This window comes from Mastigoproctus giganteus, chromosome 9, assembly GCF_048544385.1.
Source record: "Mastigoproctus giganteus isolate SK-2022 chromosome 9, ASM4854438v1, whole genome shotgun sequence".
Lineage (NCBI taxonomy): Eukaryota > Metazoa > Arthropoda > Arachnida > Uropygi > Thelyphonidae > Mastigoproctus > Mastigoproctus giganteus.
The window spans coordinates 134,314,793-134,333,689 of record NC_143583.1 but is presented as its reverse complement, the minus strand read 5'-3'; the positions used below and the strand labels follow the sequence as shown (position 1 = coordinate 134,333,689).

The following is an 18,897-nucleotide window of genomic DNA, read 5'->3' as shown; positions in this document are numbered from 1 at the left end:
CCAAATTTAAAAATTACAACCCAAATATGACAAAAAAAGTCCAGATGGCAAATACCCTAAACCTACAAATAAGCAAGACAGATCCCAGTGCCTTTTAATTGAAACATCTTGTTTTCAAGGATGTTGCAATGCAGTATCACCAAATTACATCTGTATACGTACAAACTGTCCTGAAACTCCACAGGGGATATGGTGCCAATCTATCAGCTGTATTTGGAGTAATAGCAGCTATTTTTATATTTAAAACAGTTCTGAAAATCAGCACAGATGGATGCAACTTTTCAAAAGAGTTCAAAATGATATGGGCTTATACAAGCTGAAATTAAAGAAATTGGAAGAGAGGTCCAGAAGTTGATGAAAATCGAAACTGAATTACATAATACATACGTAAATATATATTACAGAATCGAAAAATAATAAAAAATAAATAAAATATAATGACTTGTTTTCTATTTTTTACAGTTTTTTTTCTTTTTCTTTTAAAAAAATTTATATTTGACAACATCTGACTATCATATTCAACCTTAAAGTCAGAATAAGAAAAATATTCATATTTACAAACATTTATATACACAATAGTTTTTCAATTTTTATAAAACTTCCAAATTCTTCAAAAAAATTCTCATGTGTGCCTGCATACTATTCGGAAACTGACTTGCAAAAGGGTTAACCTTTGTGGGGTGCACCTTAGATCGTGGCACAAGTGGTTGTGCATTGGTCTTTTTCCCCCACCTTGGATACTTTTGATCAAAATTCTTGTATAACTGATCTAATAAACATTTAAAGTAGTACAAAAATGAATGTAACATAAAAAAGATATTACACATCACAAAAAAAAAAGTTGCTCAAAACTATTCCTGTAAACACAAAATATTAAAAGTACTTTAATCTATGGCTGAATGTTCCTCACAATCAGAACAAAATACGGCACTGTGTTCTTTACATATATGCACACTACATTTTTTTTTTCTATTTTTTCAGTTTTTTTTGTTGTACGATATGTGCATCTGCCTTCGATGTCAGTATGCAGGGTGACAAAAGTTGCTGGGTGACCAATGGACATGGCTCACCCAGCAACATTTGAATGGAAATTTTTACCCCTGTTGGCAATGTGACGTTTCATGAACGATCCTGCATATGCCCCTTTATCTAACTCAGGGGAAGTACTTTTAGAAAGATGCAATGTGGAGGTCTTCTTGTACTCTTTTATTTGGTGGACTATGTATGCATCTATGCCAGCTATGTTCATCATAGAAAAAAAATATTGTCAATGGCCACTGAATATGTCCCTTTCATTTTGTTAACATCAACTTCTCCTTTGGTTTTTGCTGTACAGAGTAATCAAATCTTTATCACATTGCTGGTTTTTTTTGTTTTTTTTTGGTGCACAGGGTACAGCAGTAATATAATCATTGAAATTAAATTTACTGGAATGAATGGTTCTGCCCTTGATATTCACCAGGTTAGGTGGTTGCTCATGCTTGTTTTTCCTTATTGTTCCTAAGAGCCAGGTTGTCTTCATCTCAAAATTTTTCTTCTAGTGGGATAGAGATAAACCAATTATCAATGGTAATATTCCTACCAGTATTAAATATTGGCTGGACAAGTCATTTCATTGCATTGCTCTGTGCAAAAGGACCAGGCAGTTGCATTCCAATGTAAACGTCTAAATTTTTGGCATAAAATGTCAAATGTATTAGCATTAGCATTAGTAGAGGCATATGATGCAAGAAAGCAAGCTTATTCAGCATCAGCCAAAAAAAAAACACACACCACTCCCATTTCACCCCTCCGTTCGTTCGAAATACCTGTCCAGTTGAGCTTTAAATTTGTTTAGATGTCTCAAGATAAAGCAAATATTTTTATTCCATATTGTGCAGACTTAGATTTTATATACTGATGAAATGGACACCTTCCAACATTTTGTTGATGGTGGCATGAATTGAGCCTTATGTACTTTTTGCATCCTTCAATGAAGTCCATAAATAATTGTCAAATTGCCATAAATAATTGTCAAATTGGAGCGAGTTTATCAAATCTCTTTTTCCTCTTCTCTCTTTCCTTTATCATCAAATCTCAAACATCTTAAAATAAATTTAAATCATTTAAAATATAGCTGAGTGGAAATATTCAGTGCTCATTTCATCCATTGCCCAAAGATCTAAATTTATATCAGCCCCATGGTACATGCCTGCCAAATACAGTAAGCCAATAACAGAATCCAATTCCACATGTTTTATGTTCTTAACATCATATTCTCTAGAATAGATGGCTCTTATACTTTCAATATAAATATTAGTATATGCAACAATTTTATTCAGCATAGCATCAGAAATGTATAACTTCCAGACATCAACAACAGAACTAGTCTCTCTCACTTCACAATTTAAGGTTCTGGTGAACATGAGTGACTATGTTATGTTGTCTAGTTCTCACTTGATTGTGCAGTGGTGTTGTCCAAATCGTCTCAAGATCTTTTCTAAGGATAATATTGTTGGGCTCACCCTCAACGAATCCTTCTTCATCAGGACTGTTTCCTTCATATTCTGTATCGGTGTTGTGTTCTGAGTCTTGTAAAAAAATCATCTTTCCCTGATTCATATCCTTTTATTTCCAGTTCATCATCACTTGTTTCTGTTTCTAGCAGCATTCTATATATTACAAGGATTTTGTAAATCTAAATTGTCATCCATATTAAAAGGTGTACCTTTTAATATGGATGACATATTGTGCTGTTGGTCTAAAAGACCAACAGCACAAAAATAAAACTCACATTTCAGGGCATGTGACAGTCTTAAAGACAAACATTATAAAAACTATACAATTTACAAAAGCAAAGAACACAGATAATAAACAGCTCATGCAATTGACAGCTAAATAATAAATAGCTACTTGAAGTAACAACAGTGAGGAAGGTTTCAGCCAGTGTTGCCAATAATAAAAGTAAAAAATAAAAGTAAAAAACAATAAAAGTTAAAAAGGGCACCCCATTACGGGTTAAAATGAAAACCTTCTACAATCATTTATCATAGCAAAATATAGAAAATAAGTAATTCTTTATTCTGTAATAACTGATTTCACCTGTATTTATTTTAATAATACACTGCATTGATTTTGAAAATATATTTTGGATAGCAGTGATGGAAAGACATGCTTCTGAGATTAAAAAATAAAATAAATTTTCTGTTTATACTCCGGGCCGACCATACAGTCAGAGGAGTTTACAAGATAGGAAGAATACAAGATTAACTTGTTCCTCTACGTGCAAAACTTTGAAAATAAAGAGCCACTAACAGAAGATTCCACCAACTTGTCAGTGGTGATGCCGAACTTGATGATATATAATAAATGCCACACAAAGAAAAAATACAATAAATTTTGTTGGCTAGGGTCCCCCAAGAAATCTTATGGCCTCAGTAAAAAAAAAAAAAAAAGATATAGTATTTTGATAACCAACTGAACCCTGACATAGGGCTGGGTACAGGGGGTTCATATAACAAAACAATGAATACGTGGCCATTACATATTAATCTTATACTTACTTATCTATTTTCATTCCAGCTTCTTGCTCGGTTGATAAGGAAACCAGTTTTCTCCATTTATCATTATCCCTCCTACTATTCTTCTCTCTCCCTCTCCAGCACCTATCAGCCGATACTTTCCTCCACATCACTCACCTCTCATCTTCTTCTTAGCATTCCTCTTGATCTTTTACTCTCCATTTCCATTTCTAGCATCCTCTCTGGATGTCTGTCATCCTCCATTCTCTTTACATGCCCAAATGATCTCAATCTTTTCTTGTAATCATTCTTCTCCCACTTTCTCTCTAATGGCCACATTTCTTATTCTACCTTTCCTAGTCTTTCACAAACCCTCTCAGAAACTTAATTTCCATTGCTTGCATTCTGCTGATGTCCTTCTCCCACATTACCCATGGTTCTCACCCATAGGGTCGGAACCATGTACAGGGGTTATTACTGGTAAATGATACAATCTATAGAATACCATTTTGCATCTCCTTTCTCCAAACTAAATCTTTTACACAATTATTAAAACTTTTTCCTTGATCTGCTCTTCTACTTATTTCCATATCAATTACACCTTTTTTTATTATACTTTCTAAGCATCTTAAACTGTCCACTTCTTCCATCTTGTTTCTCTCAATAAAAATGTTAATCTCCTCTTTCCTTTCCTTCCTTGTATAGAAAAAAGAAATTCATAGATTAAATGCAGTTTTAATGCAGTATTTAGCTTTAGACAGTCTGTGCATGCTTCACGTGTACTGTTATGCAAGGTTTTTGAATGTGACGTTGCTTGTGAAAAAGATACATATATACAAAGAGAGAAGAGACTTAAAAAAAAAAAAAGTAATACAAAAGGAGAGTAATAAATATTACACAGTTGTAATTGATTTAGTAACTAAACTAAATAGTCACATTCTGAGAATGTAAACTATAGGGTTTTATTAAGTATTCTATAACGTTATAACTTTACAAAGGAGATAACTATATTTATTTTTCATTTCCATTAATCTCAGAAAAAAAAAAAAAAAAAAAAAAAAACACCATTTAATTTGAGAGAAAAAAATGAATGTGCCTGAAATGTAACACACTATGTATATTAACAAACTTTTTTATATGTAGACACAATCAATCCCCTTTTCCAATGCTCCAATATCCTTTTCTTCATCCATACTACTTTCATTACTCTGTGTGTACATTACAGCCCTGCTTGCCCAACACATCTTACCATTTCTATAATCACTTCATTGCACCCTGGCAATTTATCTCCCTTCATCTTTTCCATTACAGTCTCCACTTCTCTTCTTGATATATCTCTCTCCCCTTTCTCCTCTCTTCCTCCTACTTCTTCCATTATATCTTCTTTTTCTGTCATGTTCAATAGCCTCCTAAAGTAGTCTTTCCACCTCTTCCTTATTTCTTCCCCATCTGCAATTATACTTCTCATTAATAACACAGATTCCTCCCTAACCCTTCTCCTAATTTTCACCAATCCATACATTTTTTTACCCATTATTAACATCTTGTAGCTGCCGAAACATCTCTCCAGCCATTTCTTCTCTTCTTTGACTATTCTCTTAGCATCCCTTTCTGCTTATTCGTACTTTTTCTCTCTCTCTCTCTGACTTGTCTGTTAGGTTTTTACATCTCTTTACACCTCATTTTAGGAAGGATGTAGATCTGTTGGAATGAGTACAGAGAAGAGCAACAAGTTCAGTGAGAGGGAATAAAAAGGTACTTTACCAAGAAAGATTTCAGTTATCCAAATTGCAGCATCTGGAAACTAGGCACCTGTTATGGCTTTGAATGAACTGAATAAGCTAAATGTTCATAATATTCTTACTCTAATTCAGCCACCTCACATACAAGGAGACATAAATTTAAACTAAAGGAAGGACAGATGTGCAAAAATTTGCTTTCAGCCAGGGGGTAAAAGTTAATTGTTGGAAAGAATTTATCTGGTGGTGTGGAAGTGCGTAGTATGAATAAATTTAAAAGAAAATTATACAAATTATTAGAGAGTATGGATAGGTGATGTGGAAAGGTTTTTTTTTTTTTTCACTGATGCTGTATAAGCTTGCTTTCTTGCATCATTTTTCGTTACAAATACTAATATTAACAAATAATATTAATTCATGATTTATATATTTAATATAAAAAACAAGCAAAAAAGCAATGAATTTTATGTGCAAACCAAGAACATATAATTTCTATGCATCTGCCACACTGCACATTCATTCCCCTAATAAGCACACAGCAACAAACATAATATCCAGTGCTTCAGCAACAATATATGGAAAGCCTATGCAATATGTATGTATGAAAAAAAGTAATGACAACAATAGTAAATAATAATAATAGAAAAAAGAAATAATAAGAAATAAAAGTTTGGATACCTTGACTAATCTAAAATGTAGTGCAGAAATAACTTAACTCTTCAGTGGAGGAAACGCCATCTAGTGACAGTTGTTATTACGTGTGAATGGACATGGTGGAGACAAGGAAGTTGAAGCATATTATATTAATGTACCTAAAAAACTGATACTGATCTGCATGTAAATTAGTTTTTATAAAATCAGATATTTTACTTCTCTGGGGATTCTTAAAGGAGTATATTAGACATTTTTTTTTTTTTTTTTTTTTTTTCAGTAACCACCAAATTATATGGAGAAATTCATTTTTTATTCTTAGATTTTCATTTCATTTAATGAATATAATGGTAAATTAATATTATGAAGTTTATACTTACATATTCTAGGTATTTCTGTCCTTGTTTTCTGGAATAAAACACCACTGTCTTTTCAGGATGAGTTTTCTCTTCTAGAATGTAGTGCAGAAGAAAGCTGTAAATATTACATTACTAATTAATGCACATTAACCCTTAAATAATATGCCATAAGTATGTTACAAATACTCATACAGCACACTAGGCATCATGTCTTTTTTTTTTTTTTTTTTTAAATAATAACAAACTAACAATAAATGTTCAAACACTTTCAAAAAATTTGAAGTTTAGCTTTCAATAAAAAACAATAAATGTAAAAAATAAATTTTTTTAAAAATTATTATACAAAAGTTTCTGGTTGACAATAGATAGAATGAAGCAATTTGCAAATGAATCAATTTTTACTCAACAATGTTTTGCTGTATGAATTGGAGCAGTGTGGCATTAAGGGCAAGTTACTGCTCTGGATAAAGGGATGGTTGAGTGGGAGAAGATGGAGAATGGTTATTAATGGATACTGCTATTCCTTCATAGACTGATGTTATTAGTGGAGTCCCCCAGGGTTCAATGCTGGGCCCACTGTTGTTTTCTATATTTATTAATGATATTAATGAAGGTATATTAGGCTTAATGTCTAAGTTTAATGATGCAAAGGTTGGCAGGATAGTTAATAACAGTAATCAAGGTAAGTTACTACAAAAAAATCTAAAAAAATTAGGTAGATGGGCTGAGAAATGACAGCTGAAGTTTAACATTGACAAATGCAAGGTACTACATATGGATAGCAGTAATCCCACATTAACATACTAATAATGTGGCACTACACTCAGGGTAGTGGAAAATGAAAAAGACTTGGGGGGGATTATGATGCAGTCAGATATGAAGTTCTCTGCAATGCAGACAAGCTGCCAGGACAGCTCATGGGATTTTGTCGATAATATACAGGAACTCTGCTAGCAGGGATAAGCAGATGATTATTCCATTGTTCAAGACAATGGTCAGGCAGCACCTTAAGAACTGCATACAGGTCTTGAGACCTCATTTTAAGAAGGATGTAGATCTACTGGAAGAGGTGCAGAGAAGGGCAATGAGATTGGTGAAGGAATGAAAGGGTGGTCTTACCAAGAAAGGCTTCAGTTCTACCAACTGTAGTGTCTGGAGACTACACACCTGTGAGGTGATTTGATTGAGGTGTTATTTAAGGCTTTGAATGGATTAAGCAAGCTCAATGCTGATGTCATTCTGCCTCTTTCTCAGATTACACACAAGGAGGGTCATAAATTCAAATTGAGGAAGGATGGTTACAGGATAGATGTGCAGAGGTTTGCCTTCAGCCAGCGGGTGGTTGATTGTGGGTAGTTTGAATAAATTCAAGGAAGAACTAGAATTTAGAACTTCTAAATTCTAATTCTTCCTTGCACAAATTATTGGAGGGGGATGGACAGGTGATGTAGGAGGATTTTTTATTTTTATTTTTTGGTTGATGCTTTATTGCATCCTACTTCTAATAATAATAAAGTCACTTCTAAAAGCTACATCAGCATTTCTCTCCCAAAGTTCTTCAAGAAATTGTAGAATAAATAAAAAAACAAAAAAAATTTCAAATATCACAGGAATTTTTGTCCAGAAATTAGCAATGCTGGAGTGTTTCTATGTGCTATCAACCGCTCCTTTGTTGTGTTTTGGTCAGTTTGTATTTTAGGTTATATTTAGTTACATTATTTCTGTGTTCATTTCATATTGTAACAGAGCCACCTAACTGATAGCAACAGAAAACCAGGCCCTGTGCTGCCAAGGGAAAAAGAGCAGCACGCAAACACTCTCCCTAGAAGCAGTATCCTTATCTGCAGGTCAAGTTCCAAGAATACCTTTTGCTTGCCAACCACTACTCAGAATTGTCCATGTTTCTAGTCTTTTTTCAATCTCTCTCTCTGCTACCAGAGTGTTCACTTCATTTACACTTTTTAACAGTTCTACAGATTGGACAACTGAGTCAGTCTTGAGTAGACGGTGCAGTTCTACAGATCTCAGGGATAGTGACACTCAGAGTGATTTATTTTCTGGAGTGATTTCATGAGCAGTGTTTATCCCACGTTATGGTTGTTCACTATTTTGTAATTCTTTAGTCTTTGCACAGTTCTGTAATTAAGAGTTTTTACAGAAACAATGGTTATTTTTGTGTATCTAAAATCCAACTCACATAATAGTATTTTCATATGGCTGTTGAAGATTGAAAAATGTAAAGTATACAAAAGAAAGACATGCCACTGAAGGAGAGGCAAGTGAAAATGAATCAAAATTATCAGAGTCAAGTATGAGAAAAGCAGGAAGGGCAAGTGACTAATATTAAAAAATTTGTTGTTGCGATGACAGCTACTTGGCTATGGGTTTTACATGGACTGGAGACGAAAACTGCTGTTTCACTATGCATTATTTGTGGGAAAAAAACTAACAAGAACAGCTAAGATCCAAGCCAAGTTAGCATTAGCAAGGGCACATGATGCAAGAAAGCAAGCTTATATAGCATCAGCCAAAAAAAAAAAAAAAAAAAACACAAACACACATACACCCCCTTCTCATTTCACTCATCCACCTGCTCCAAATGTTTGTCTAGTTCTGCCTTGAATCTATTTAAGCTATCAACTTCTACAACAACAGATGGAATTTGTTCCAGCAATCAACCACTTGCTGGCTAAAGGCAAACTTCCACACATCTATCCTACAACTGTCTTCCTCAATTTGAATTTATGCCCTCTCAGACGATTATTCTGAACAAGAGGAAGAATCCCATCAGCATTGAGCGTGCTCAAACCATTCAAGGCTTTATACACCTCAATCAGATCACCTCGCAGGCAGTGGTGAGCTATAGTGGGCTCGCGAGAGCCTATTGTTATTTTTTTTGAAAATTTGAGAGCCCATTGTTGAGATGATCATTTATTTTTCAAATGAAATCCTGAATGCAATTATTGAGTATCCAGAGCCGAAACTACGGTGGGGTGAGCGAGGCTCCAATCCTAGCATTTTAATGGCGCAATCGATCAGTTATATATTTTAAAATTGCTTCATTTTTGATTTAATTACAGTTCGACCTCTGTCTAAAGAACTTCTTTATAGCGAATTTTTTTGATTCCCTTGGTAATTACGTTTAAAATAGTTTCCATTGAACGAAGAAAAGTTCCATGTAACGAATGGATTAGGAGAGACAACTTTGTATGCATTGTTTTCACCTCTCGCCTTTAGGCTATTTAGGTAATTAGAAAACGTGAATGGGATTACTGTTGGGGATTACTGTTTCACAATGTTAGTAGTGTCCATAAAACCTATGCAGTCACCTACCGAGAAGTTGCACTGCACTCGTCAATTTGCTTTCCATAGCCAGTCAGAGGATTAAGAAGATTCCCGACATGGATAATAGCTTCTGGTCAATCTGTGTTGTGATTCCCCTTTACTCCGACAAACAGGCATATGTTTTACAGAGAAGTGAGTGATACACACCTTCCAGTAAATTTCTCCTGTCTATGCTTACAAGGCCACAGTAGCAGAATATCCATGTGATTCCAATATTTTGCACAATATTCAAACTAGTAACAGTAGCAATGTAGGGGGGGGGGGGGGATTGAGGCAACTAAGATATATAAACTTTACGAAGATGAAATGTTGGCAGATTTTGAAACTTTGTTGAGCTTTTCACTTTTCAATCTCCAAAAAACTAGTGCGAATTAAGGATGATTGCTAAAGAACTTGATATGGAAACTAAAGATCGGTCGTGTGTTCGGAACATGATGGGCAGCTTGTAGCTTGCAGACGGCAATTGCAGGTTGGAGGAATTATCCGCTTTGTGCAAACATTTCAAATCAGAAGTTAAATATTCCGGATTATTAAATAGACTTTTAAATTTGGAATTTCTTAAATTAGCGCTAATGATCGACATCCTGCAGGAGCTCTCTTACCTTTCAGAAGCTTTATAGAATAACAATGGTAAAAGCATATAAATTTCAAATAAATTATAAACATTCGAACTATCAGTGCTATTGCTAATTTGAAAGATTCTGAAGGAAATTATGAGGGTAAAATTGAAAGCATGTTGAAATGGAAAGAATTTGAAGGAATCAAAATTGAAAGCAAAAAAATTACCTCGTGGCAGGTTATTAAATGCATTGTTTTATCCTTAAAGGATAAGTTATTAATGCAACAGAGTGATTTTAAATTAAATAACGAAAATGACGATAACATTGAAAGAAATTTTAAACATATGCTATCCGAAATTGTGGAATGTGAAAGAACTTTCGTCTCGGTGGCAAGATGGTGAAAACCGAATAAGAAATTTGTTTTCTGATAAAATATGAAATAAAAATTAATGATTTTAGAGATTTTGTCAAAGACAGTTTATCTTTAAAATCGAGTGAAATTCCCTTTTCAATTAAGAAAGCCAGAAATATCTTTGAAACCATTGCAATTAGCTGTGCTGAAGCTGAGTGAGCTTTCAGCATAATGAATAATATTGTGACAATTAAACACGTTGCAGATTATGATGAGCATACATCTAAATAGAAAACCATTGCTTCAATTTGATCTGGATCGTTATGTCAAATCATTCCTCTGTAATCATTGCTCGGCTATTGAGCAAAGCAGAAGATCAACAACAAATACTAATGAAGAAGTAAATTGGCAATTTTTAGAATAAATGTTTCTTGAATATTTGGGAAATAATTTTTTTTTCATGTAATCTGTGATTTTTGTGTATTTTTTCTAGAAAGTTTGTTTCTTATGTAATATTTGTTTTTATATTGTGGAATGTTTTGTGATAGTTTTTGTTATTTGTGATATGGGAAATATTTCATGTTATTTTTTATTCGCAATATTAAAATTTTATCATGAAAAAAATCTATCCATTATATTTCCCTAGTTGTTAAAAAAAAAGATGAATAAAAAGTTGCGTGTGTGTGCCGAGCACGTGCGGTGGATGGTTTATGCGAAATATCCTTCGCATTTCTTTTAGGTATTTTGATTTGTATATATCGATTACGAAATAAAAGAGTTTTTTTATTGTAAATATTTTATTGCTCATTCGCAGATTTTCATAATTTCTGGAAGACAAGATACAATGAATTTATGATAACTAAAGTAAGAGATGTATACTTGTGAGGGGGAACGTATCTAAATATCTCTGTAAAATAGCACTGATTGATGTACCGATCTTGTAGTTGAAGCGACATACACAGCTATTAGGGGCACCTAACAATGAAATGTAGCAAAAATGCGAGACGAAAAAAGAAATTGTTGACAAATATTTGTATTGTTGCAATCATACTCACTGCAGTGGTAACTTCAGGAAGCATGATTGTGATGTCATACTATTCAAAAATTCTAAAAATTTAGAACTCCAGACACTGTAACATCCAGTTATCATCATAAGGAGAGGAATGATGACCAGGTTTTTTTTAAGTTTTTTTTTTTTAGATAGACCTAGGAACGTTTTACACATTCACTTATATGCATGGTTAAGGGGGTAATAAGCCACATCTGTCCACCCCCTAAATGGGGGTGGACAGATGTGCCCGACTCGAGATACCATACTGGTCACTAAAAATGCGTCATGCGCTCTAATCACACTACTAGTAGTGTGAGCGTGGGAAGTTATTATTATTTGGTTTTTAGGAGAATTAGCAACTAAGGCCATATTGCTCCGGGGATATGCGGTGGTCATTTCCTGACCTTTCCACATCCTTCGTATTTGGTGGGCATGGGCTCGAACCCCGGTCTAATCAAGAAGCGTGTGCTACATACTGCTGCTCCTGCCCACCTGGCTACAGAGGCGCCTCGCATGGGAAGTGCCTTTGGTGGAAGCCGCAGACGACGTCACTTCCATGACCGATCAAATTTACTGGGTAGAAAGTCGGAAAAACTGCGAGCCCATTGTTAAAATATTCACAGCTCACCACTGCTCGCAAGGTGCCTAAGTCTCCAGACACTGTAATTTGCAAAACTTAAGCCTTTCTTCGTGAGAGAAACCCTTGGTTCCCTTCACTAATCTTGTTGCCCTTCTCTGTACTCGTTCCAACAGCTCCACATTCTTCTTAAAATGAGGCCTCCAGACCTGTATACTGTACTCAAGGTGTGGTCTGACCATTGCCTTATACAAGGGGATAATCAACTTCTTATCCCTGCTAGAAAAATTCCTATATATCATTGACAAGACACCATGAGCTACTCTTGCAGACCATCTGCACTGCTCAGAAAACTTCATATCTGCCTGCAAAATTACCCCCAGGTCCTTTTCACTCTACCTCTGTCAGTGTAGTACCACACAGTTGATACATTACTCTGGGATTACTGCTTCCCAAATGCAGTACTTTACATTTGTCAATGTTAAACTTCAGTTGCCATCTCTCAGCCCATCTACTCAACTTTTCTACATCCGCTGCAACAGCGTACTGTCATTAGTGTCATTAACAACCCTGCCGACCTTCGGTATCATCTGAAAACTAGGACATTAAGCCTGATATACCATCATCAGTATCATTAATGAATACAGAAAACAACAATGGACCCAACACTGAACCCTGGAGGACTCCACTAATAACATTAGTCCACGAAGAGCAGTTAGTTAGTTATTTGGTTTTTAGGAGCATTAGCAACTAAGGCCATATTGCTCCGGGATATGGGGTGGTCATTCACTGACCTTTCCGCATCCTCTGTATTTGGTGGTGACGGGCTCGAACCCCGGTCTAATCAAGAAGCGTGTGCTACGCACTGCTGCTCCTTCCCACCTGGCTACGGAGGCGCCCACGACGAAGAGCAGTGTCCATTGATTACCCCTCTCTGTCTTCTCCCACTCAACCATCCCTTTATCCATAGCAGCAATTTGCCTCCAATGCCACACTGCTCCAATTTGAGCAGCAGTCTTCCAGCAGTAAAATCAACACTTCACTACTAATCATGGCCTCTTGTTAATTAAACAGTTGGTTACTTTAAATGACTTTGGGATTCACAAGGTAAACAACAAAGGTTTTGAGAAGAAAGTAACTATGAGTGAAAAGCCCAAGAAGAAAGCTGTTTACTAGTTGAGCTAGGTTGCTGAAGGTGAAATCAACAAAGTTCCTGTTTCTAATGGTACTATTAGTAGGTGTGAGGATGACATCAAAGATGTCTTATCTGAAATACTAAAAAACAAATTTTGACCTCCAATTCAACAAGTCAACAGACATAACAAATAAAGCTCAGTGGTTGGCATTTGTACAATTTGAAAACAAAAGTAAAATAGCAGAAAACTTTTGTTGTAAAGGACTGCCAGAAACGACCAGAGGTCAAGACATTTTCAATATCTTGTCATTTTATTTTAAATCCTGTGGTATGTCACAAAGCAGGTGCGTTGGAATTTGTAATGATGGTGCTCCTTCAATGATTAGTTCAATAAAAGGTTTTGTTAGGGTTATTAAATAAAAAACTCTGATATCATAATGACCCACTGCTTCCTCTGCTCAGAAGTTCTTGTTTCAAAAACTATTGAGGAGAATTTAAAACAAGCCTTTCATGTAGCTGTCACATGGTCAATTTTACAAAACAGTGCCCTTTAAGTCATGCATATTTGTAAAGATGTGTGAAAAAATGCAAAAAGACCATGTGGCTCTCTTCCTGCACACTGAGGTTAGATGGCTTTCAATGGGGAAAAGTTTTGACAAGGGCATCTAAGCTGTGAGAAGAAGTACTACTTTTCTTCAAAGATAATAATAAGGCCAGTTTTTCTGAGTTTCTTCAAGATACAAAATGGCTGCTGAAACTAGCCTACTTATCAGATATTTATCAGCACTTGTACACCAGCATGCAAGGCCCAAAAGATAACATTCTGACCTACGCAGACAAACTTCTTGCAGTCTCAAAGTTTTGAAAAAAACACCTTTCAAGTGAAGATATTGAAATGTTTCTGCTCCTACTTTTAGGTTCAGAGTCAGACAGATTATAAGGAAGTCATCCCATTAACGTGTTTTGGATTTCAATAAGAAAACAGTATTGTGCAATTTCAACAAAAGCAGTAAACATCTTACTTCAATTTTCAATTTTTACTTTTATAAACAAGCTTTCTCATGTCTGACAAACATTAAAAGCAAAGATTTTTTTTTTTTTTTTTTTGGTAGTTGGCGCATTGGCTTCTGTGGCCATAGTGCATCTCCCAAGGTTTTTGCAGCACTCTGATCCAAGCCTGAGGCGGGATTCGAACCCGTGACCTTTGGGTTGCCAGGCAGGCACTTTACCCACCTGGCTAGCCCGGTCGGCTAAAAGCAAAGAAAAGAAATTGTCCACTATCTATCTATCAAGGAAGAACTGCAAGTGTGTTTGTAAAAAAATTCAGCCAAGAATTCAATATATGTTCAAAATGAAACAAGCTTTTGGATGTGAACTTTATTTTAATTTGATATTTTCACTTGAAAAGTTAACACATTTAAGCTACACATTTAATGCAATGTTCTCTCATCTTTTCTAGAATCCTTATGTATAACACATTGTTTTAGTTCTCTAACTACTCAACAATGGCATAATTAACATTATATTTCCCAAACTGTCAACCATTCATATGCAGTTGGACCTCTCTTTAATGAACTTTCATATAGTGAATTTTTCTATTTAGTGAATATTTTTGATTTCCCCATGGTAACTACATTGAAAATAGTTTTTCCATATAATAAAGAAAATTTCCATATTTCTTTATTGATTTCATACTGATTTCAAGAGACCTGGATATGCATTGTTCACACTTCTGGCCATTAGGCAATAGAGCTGATACTGTATAAAACACAAATTAAGAGCTAAAAGGATTAAGGATTAATTAAGAGCTAAAACATTCCACAAATTAGTGTGCCTGTAAAACCTATACAACTGCCTCTACTGTACCGAGAAGTCATGCTGGTCAACTGCTATTTATGTATCCACAGCCACTGGCAAAGATTAAGGCTTTTCTGGGATAAAGGAAAACCACTCTATCCTAATTCTCTAATAAGGTGCTTACAGTAGAAAATAGGTTGACCAGAGCTAATGTCCACATCGGGAATAGCCTTATCAAAGAAATCCTTGAGTGTAGTGGAAAAAGTGGAAGTGTTTAATAGTGTACAGGGCACTAAAAAAGAAAAAAAGAAATCACTTTAAAAATTGGTATCCCTGCCAGTAGCATGTCAACCATTCTGAAAAACCATGTTTCAGTTCTCAAACTGTTTGAGTAAACAGGACCCAGTCAGAAGCGTGCGAAATTATGCCTGTATGAAGATGAAGCCTTTTTTTTTTTTATGGGGCATAAAACGTTCCAAGCCAGTTCTGGTTTGCTGGACAAATTTAAACAGTGCCATGGCTTACTCAAAAAAGTTATTTCTGGTGGAAAGTGGAGCTGTACCCATTGGAAAGAAACAGTTGTGAAAAAAATTATGGAGGACTGTCCGTCTATGTATACCAGTTTTTTGCTAACAGGTCATGGGTCGATCAGAGATAAACTGTATTCTCGAGGGTTGGAGCCGGATCCATGGTGTTCTTGTGGAGCGGCAGAGACTTGGCAGCATATTTTGTTCTCTTGTCCTTATTATAAAGCTGAACGGTGTCTTTTGGGAAAACAGATAGCTAATTTTAATGAAGATAATGTACATAGATTGGTGCAAGGAGTTAACAACTTTCAGGCCTTACAAGAGTATGCAAATGCTGTGTTCCCTAAAAGATCTATCATACGAAACCTCACGGACATTGAATTGGCCGTCTACAACCAGAATCTTCATTGATTGCATCAGGGCTTGGGAGCTTCAGACCTGGAAGCTTTTGGTTGAGTCTGGGGCTCCTGGGCATGGACCACTTAAGTGGTTTTTTTTTTTTTTTTTTTGTTCGGCTGTTGTTCAGTTCTTGGGTTTGGGCGGCCCAAGGCTGGACAGCTGGCACTCAACAGTCTAGCACTCTCTCTGTTGAGTGTTTAATTGCGCTTTGGCGCTTCAGCTTTTAAAGACAGAATCAGGTCCGGCTCCAAGTGCCAGGGACGGGCATCAGATTGCAGTTGAAGAGTTCAGCTGCTTTCTGATGGCAAAGTGACCTGACATAAACAACATACTACACTCACAAACATCTCTCTTATATTTACTTTTATTCTTTCCTATTCAAAATTTCTTGTTTATACACTTAACTTAGCTTAGATTATGAACTTAACTTAAATTTTTTTTTTTTTTTTTTCACTTTACTTCTCTTTTCAAAAATATGTTTTGTCTTCTTATTTCTTAGCTATCTTTTTATTTATCAGGTCCACTTTACAGATTTTCTGTTTTAAATGATTTAGGTGGAGATGGGCATTTGCCTGGGAACCACCCTGAACCAGTATACACACACACACACACACACACACACACACACACACACACACACACACACACACACACACACACACACACACACACACACACACACACGCCCAAAGATATATTCAATGTTGATGAAATGGTTCTGTTTTTTAAATGTTTGCTGAACAAGACAAGGACTTTTAAAGATGAGAAATGTTTAGGCGGTAAAAATAGTAAGGAGAGAATTACAATCTTGGTGGGTACAAATATGGCCAGTAACAAAAACCTGAAGCTTTTACTAATAGGCAAAAGTAAACAACACCAATGTTTCAAAGGAGTAAAGTCATTAGAGTTGGACTACAACTACAACAAAAAATCTTGGATGACAAGTGAAATTTTTGAACTGTGGATTTTAAATTTCGATAGAAAGATGACGAAAGAAAATAGAAAAATCGCGTTGATTGCCCTGCTCACTTTCACTTGGTAATTTCACTTAGGGTGGTAGAAACTTACAAATGTGAAGCTTGTTTTCTTCCTCCGAATACCTCATCTAAACTGCAGCCAATGGACCAAGGCATTATCAAGAATTTGAAAATGCACTACTGAAGGCACATACTGAAAAAATTATACTGAGGATAGAAATCAACCAACATATAGATTCTCTTATAGATTTGCAGATGTGCATATCAGAGTTGCCAAAAGTGTGGAGTCAAGGTGTGATGGAAACAATGATTAAGAATTGTTTGGAAAACGCAGGTTTTGTTAAAATGCCAATTAACAACGATGAGAGGAATGAACTATTACAAGATATTGAAAAATCTTGGGAAGAACCCCAAACGAGAGTTTAATCAGTGGAGAAATTGTTCTTGACAAATTTTTAGGAATTGATAATGATGTCATTGTAGCTGAATATCCAAGTCAACATTTTGGAGTATTCAGAGAACTAGTGACAATATCAACGATGAGTTGGATGAAAATGAGGGTAATATTAAATCTTCCAAACAAGAAATGTTGGCAGCATTTGGAACTTTGCATCAAGACCTTCAGTGTGAAGAAAATGTGCCAGAAAATATATTTGAGTGTTTAAACAAATGCAAACATTTTAGGAAATAATTCTTAAAAGTGTACTAATATATTGTGCGCATCATGTAAGTAGTCATTTCTTAATATGTATGTATTAATAAATTAATTGTTTTAAAATGTTAGAAAATTTATTCATTCCCACTTATTTCTGATTTATTTCTCATCTTTTACTATATTTCTGAATGTTGAATTACAATATTTTTCATTGTTGAAAAAGGCCATATTTCTTTATAACAAAATTTTTGTTTAACAAATTGATTTTGTTACATAGAGGTCCAGTTGTATATTTTTCAGTGAAGAAAACAGGTAGTAAAGTAAAAGTATCATATCTGGATAAAAAGGTGGGTGCTGCAACAATTCAAAAAAACTAAATCACTGATTGTCTACATGGCTACTTGAGCCTTGTACTGGGGCACTGTTATGCAGAAAGAAAATTCTCTGGAGAGTGTCCTAAGAATGTTTGGCCTTTAATTGCTCATGAAATTTCTGTGGAAATTTAAAAAATATTCACCAGTAATGAAGTTACCCTTTGGAGGGTAATCAATGAATATCATGAATATCACTCTTTTCTGTCACAAAAAAAAACTGGTTTCACTACCTTAATAACTGGTGGCACCCTTCAAAAATTTTTGTGGCAATAAGATTCTTCATGATGCTGTGCAGGAAGAAATAAATGTTCATGACACATTTAAAAAAAAAAAAAAAAAAAATCTAGATCTTCCCCACATAATGACAAGTACTTGGTTAAAATAAATGCACTTGGATAAAATAAATAAACCTTGTTTCATGTTTTGAAATGTCACTCTCATTCAATCAGGAACAGACAAATACTTAAAAAAATAATATATTCTCCAGATATTTTCATAGAGCATACATAGTCTCTTTAGTCAAGACACATACCTTGCCTAAAATCTTGTATCAACATCCTTAAACTTAAAGCTTCCCATCTAAATCATTAAGAAAATAACTCTTTATACATTTTATTTTGTTGCAGCTTATAAACAACTTCAACAGGTGTTTCACTCCCAAAATTGACAGGAATTCTCACCAGAACAAAATCCTTTCCTCTTTTCCAAGGAAATGCCTTGCATGCAATACACAATGAAAGTAATTAAAAGCTTTAATATTTTCTTCCGATGAATGTATTGACCATTTTGAACAAACTCAGCTTGAACAATTATGCATGTTTTCTATATATCAGCACAGCTTTATTAATGTAACAAAGAATTGCACCTTCAATGCAAAATAAAGGCATTTATCTTCCCAT

General features: G+C 34.9%; 1 protein-coding gene across 4 annotated transcripts in view; it reads right to left on the bottom strand.

The window, feature by feature from the left end:
- LOC150080753 (transforming growth factor-beta receptor-associated protein 1-like) overlaps positions 1 to 18,897 on the bottom strand; it is a 272,526-nt gene that overhangs the window by 224,676 nt on the left and 28,953 nt on the right. For 3 of the 4 annotated variants that reach the window (XM_090382037.1, XM_090382036.1, XM_090382038.1), the window contains exon 3: positions 6,271 to 6,364. In XM_090382037.1, the coding sequence (XP_090238163.1) occupies positions 6,271 to 6,364 (94 nt within the window). The remainder of the gene's footprint in view (positions 1 to 6,270; positions 6,365 to 18,897) is intronic. The other variant, XM_090382039.1, reaches the window with a different exon arrangement.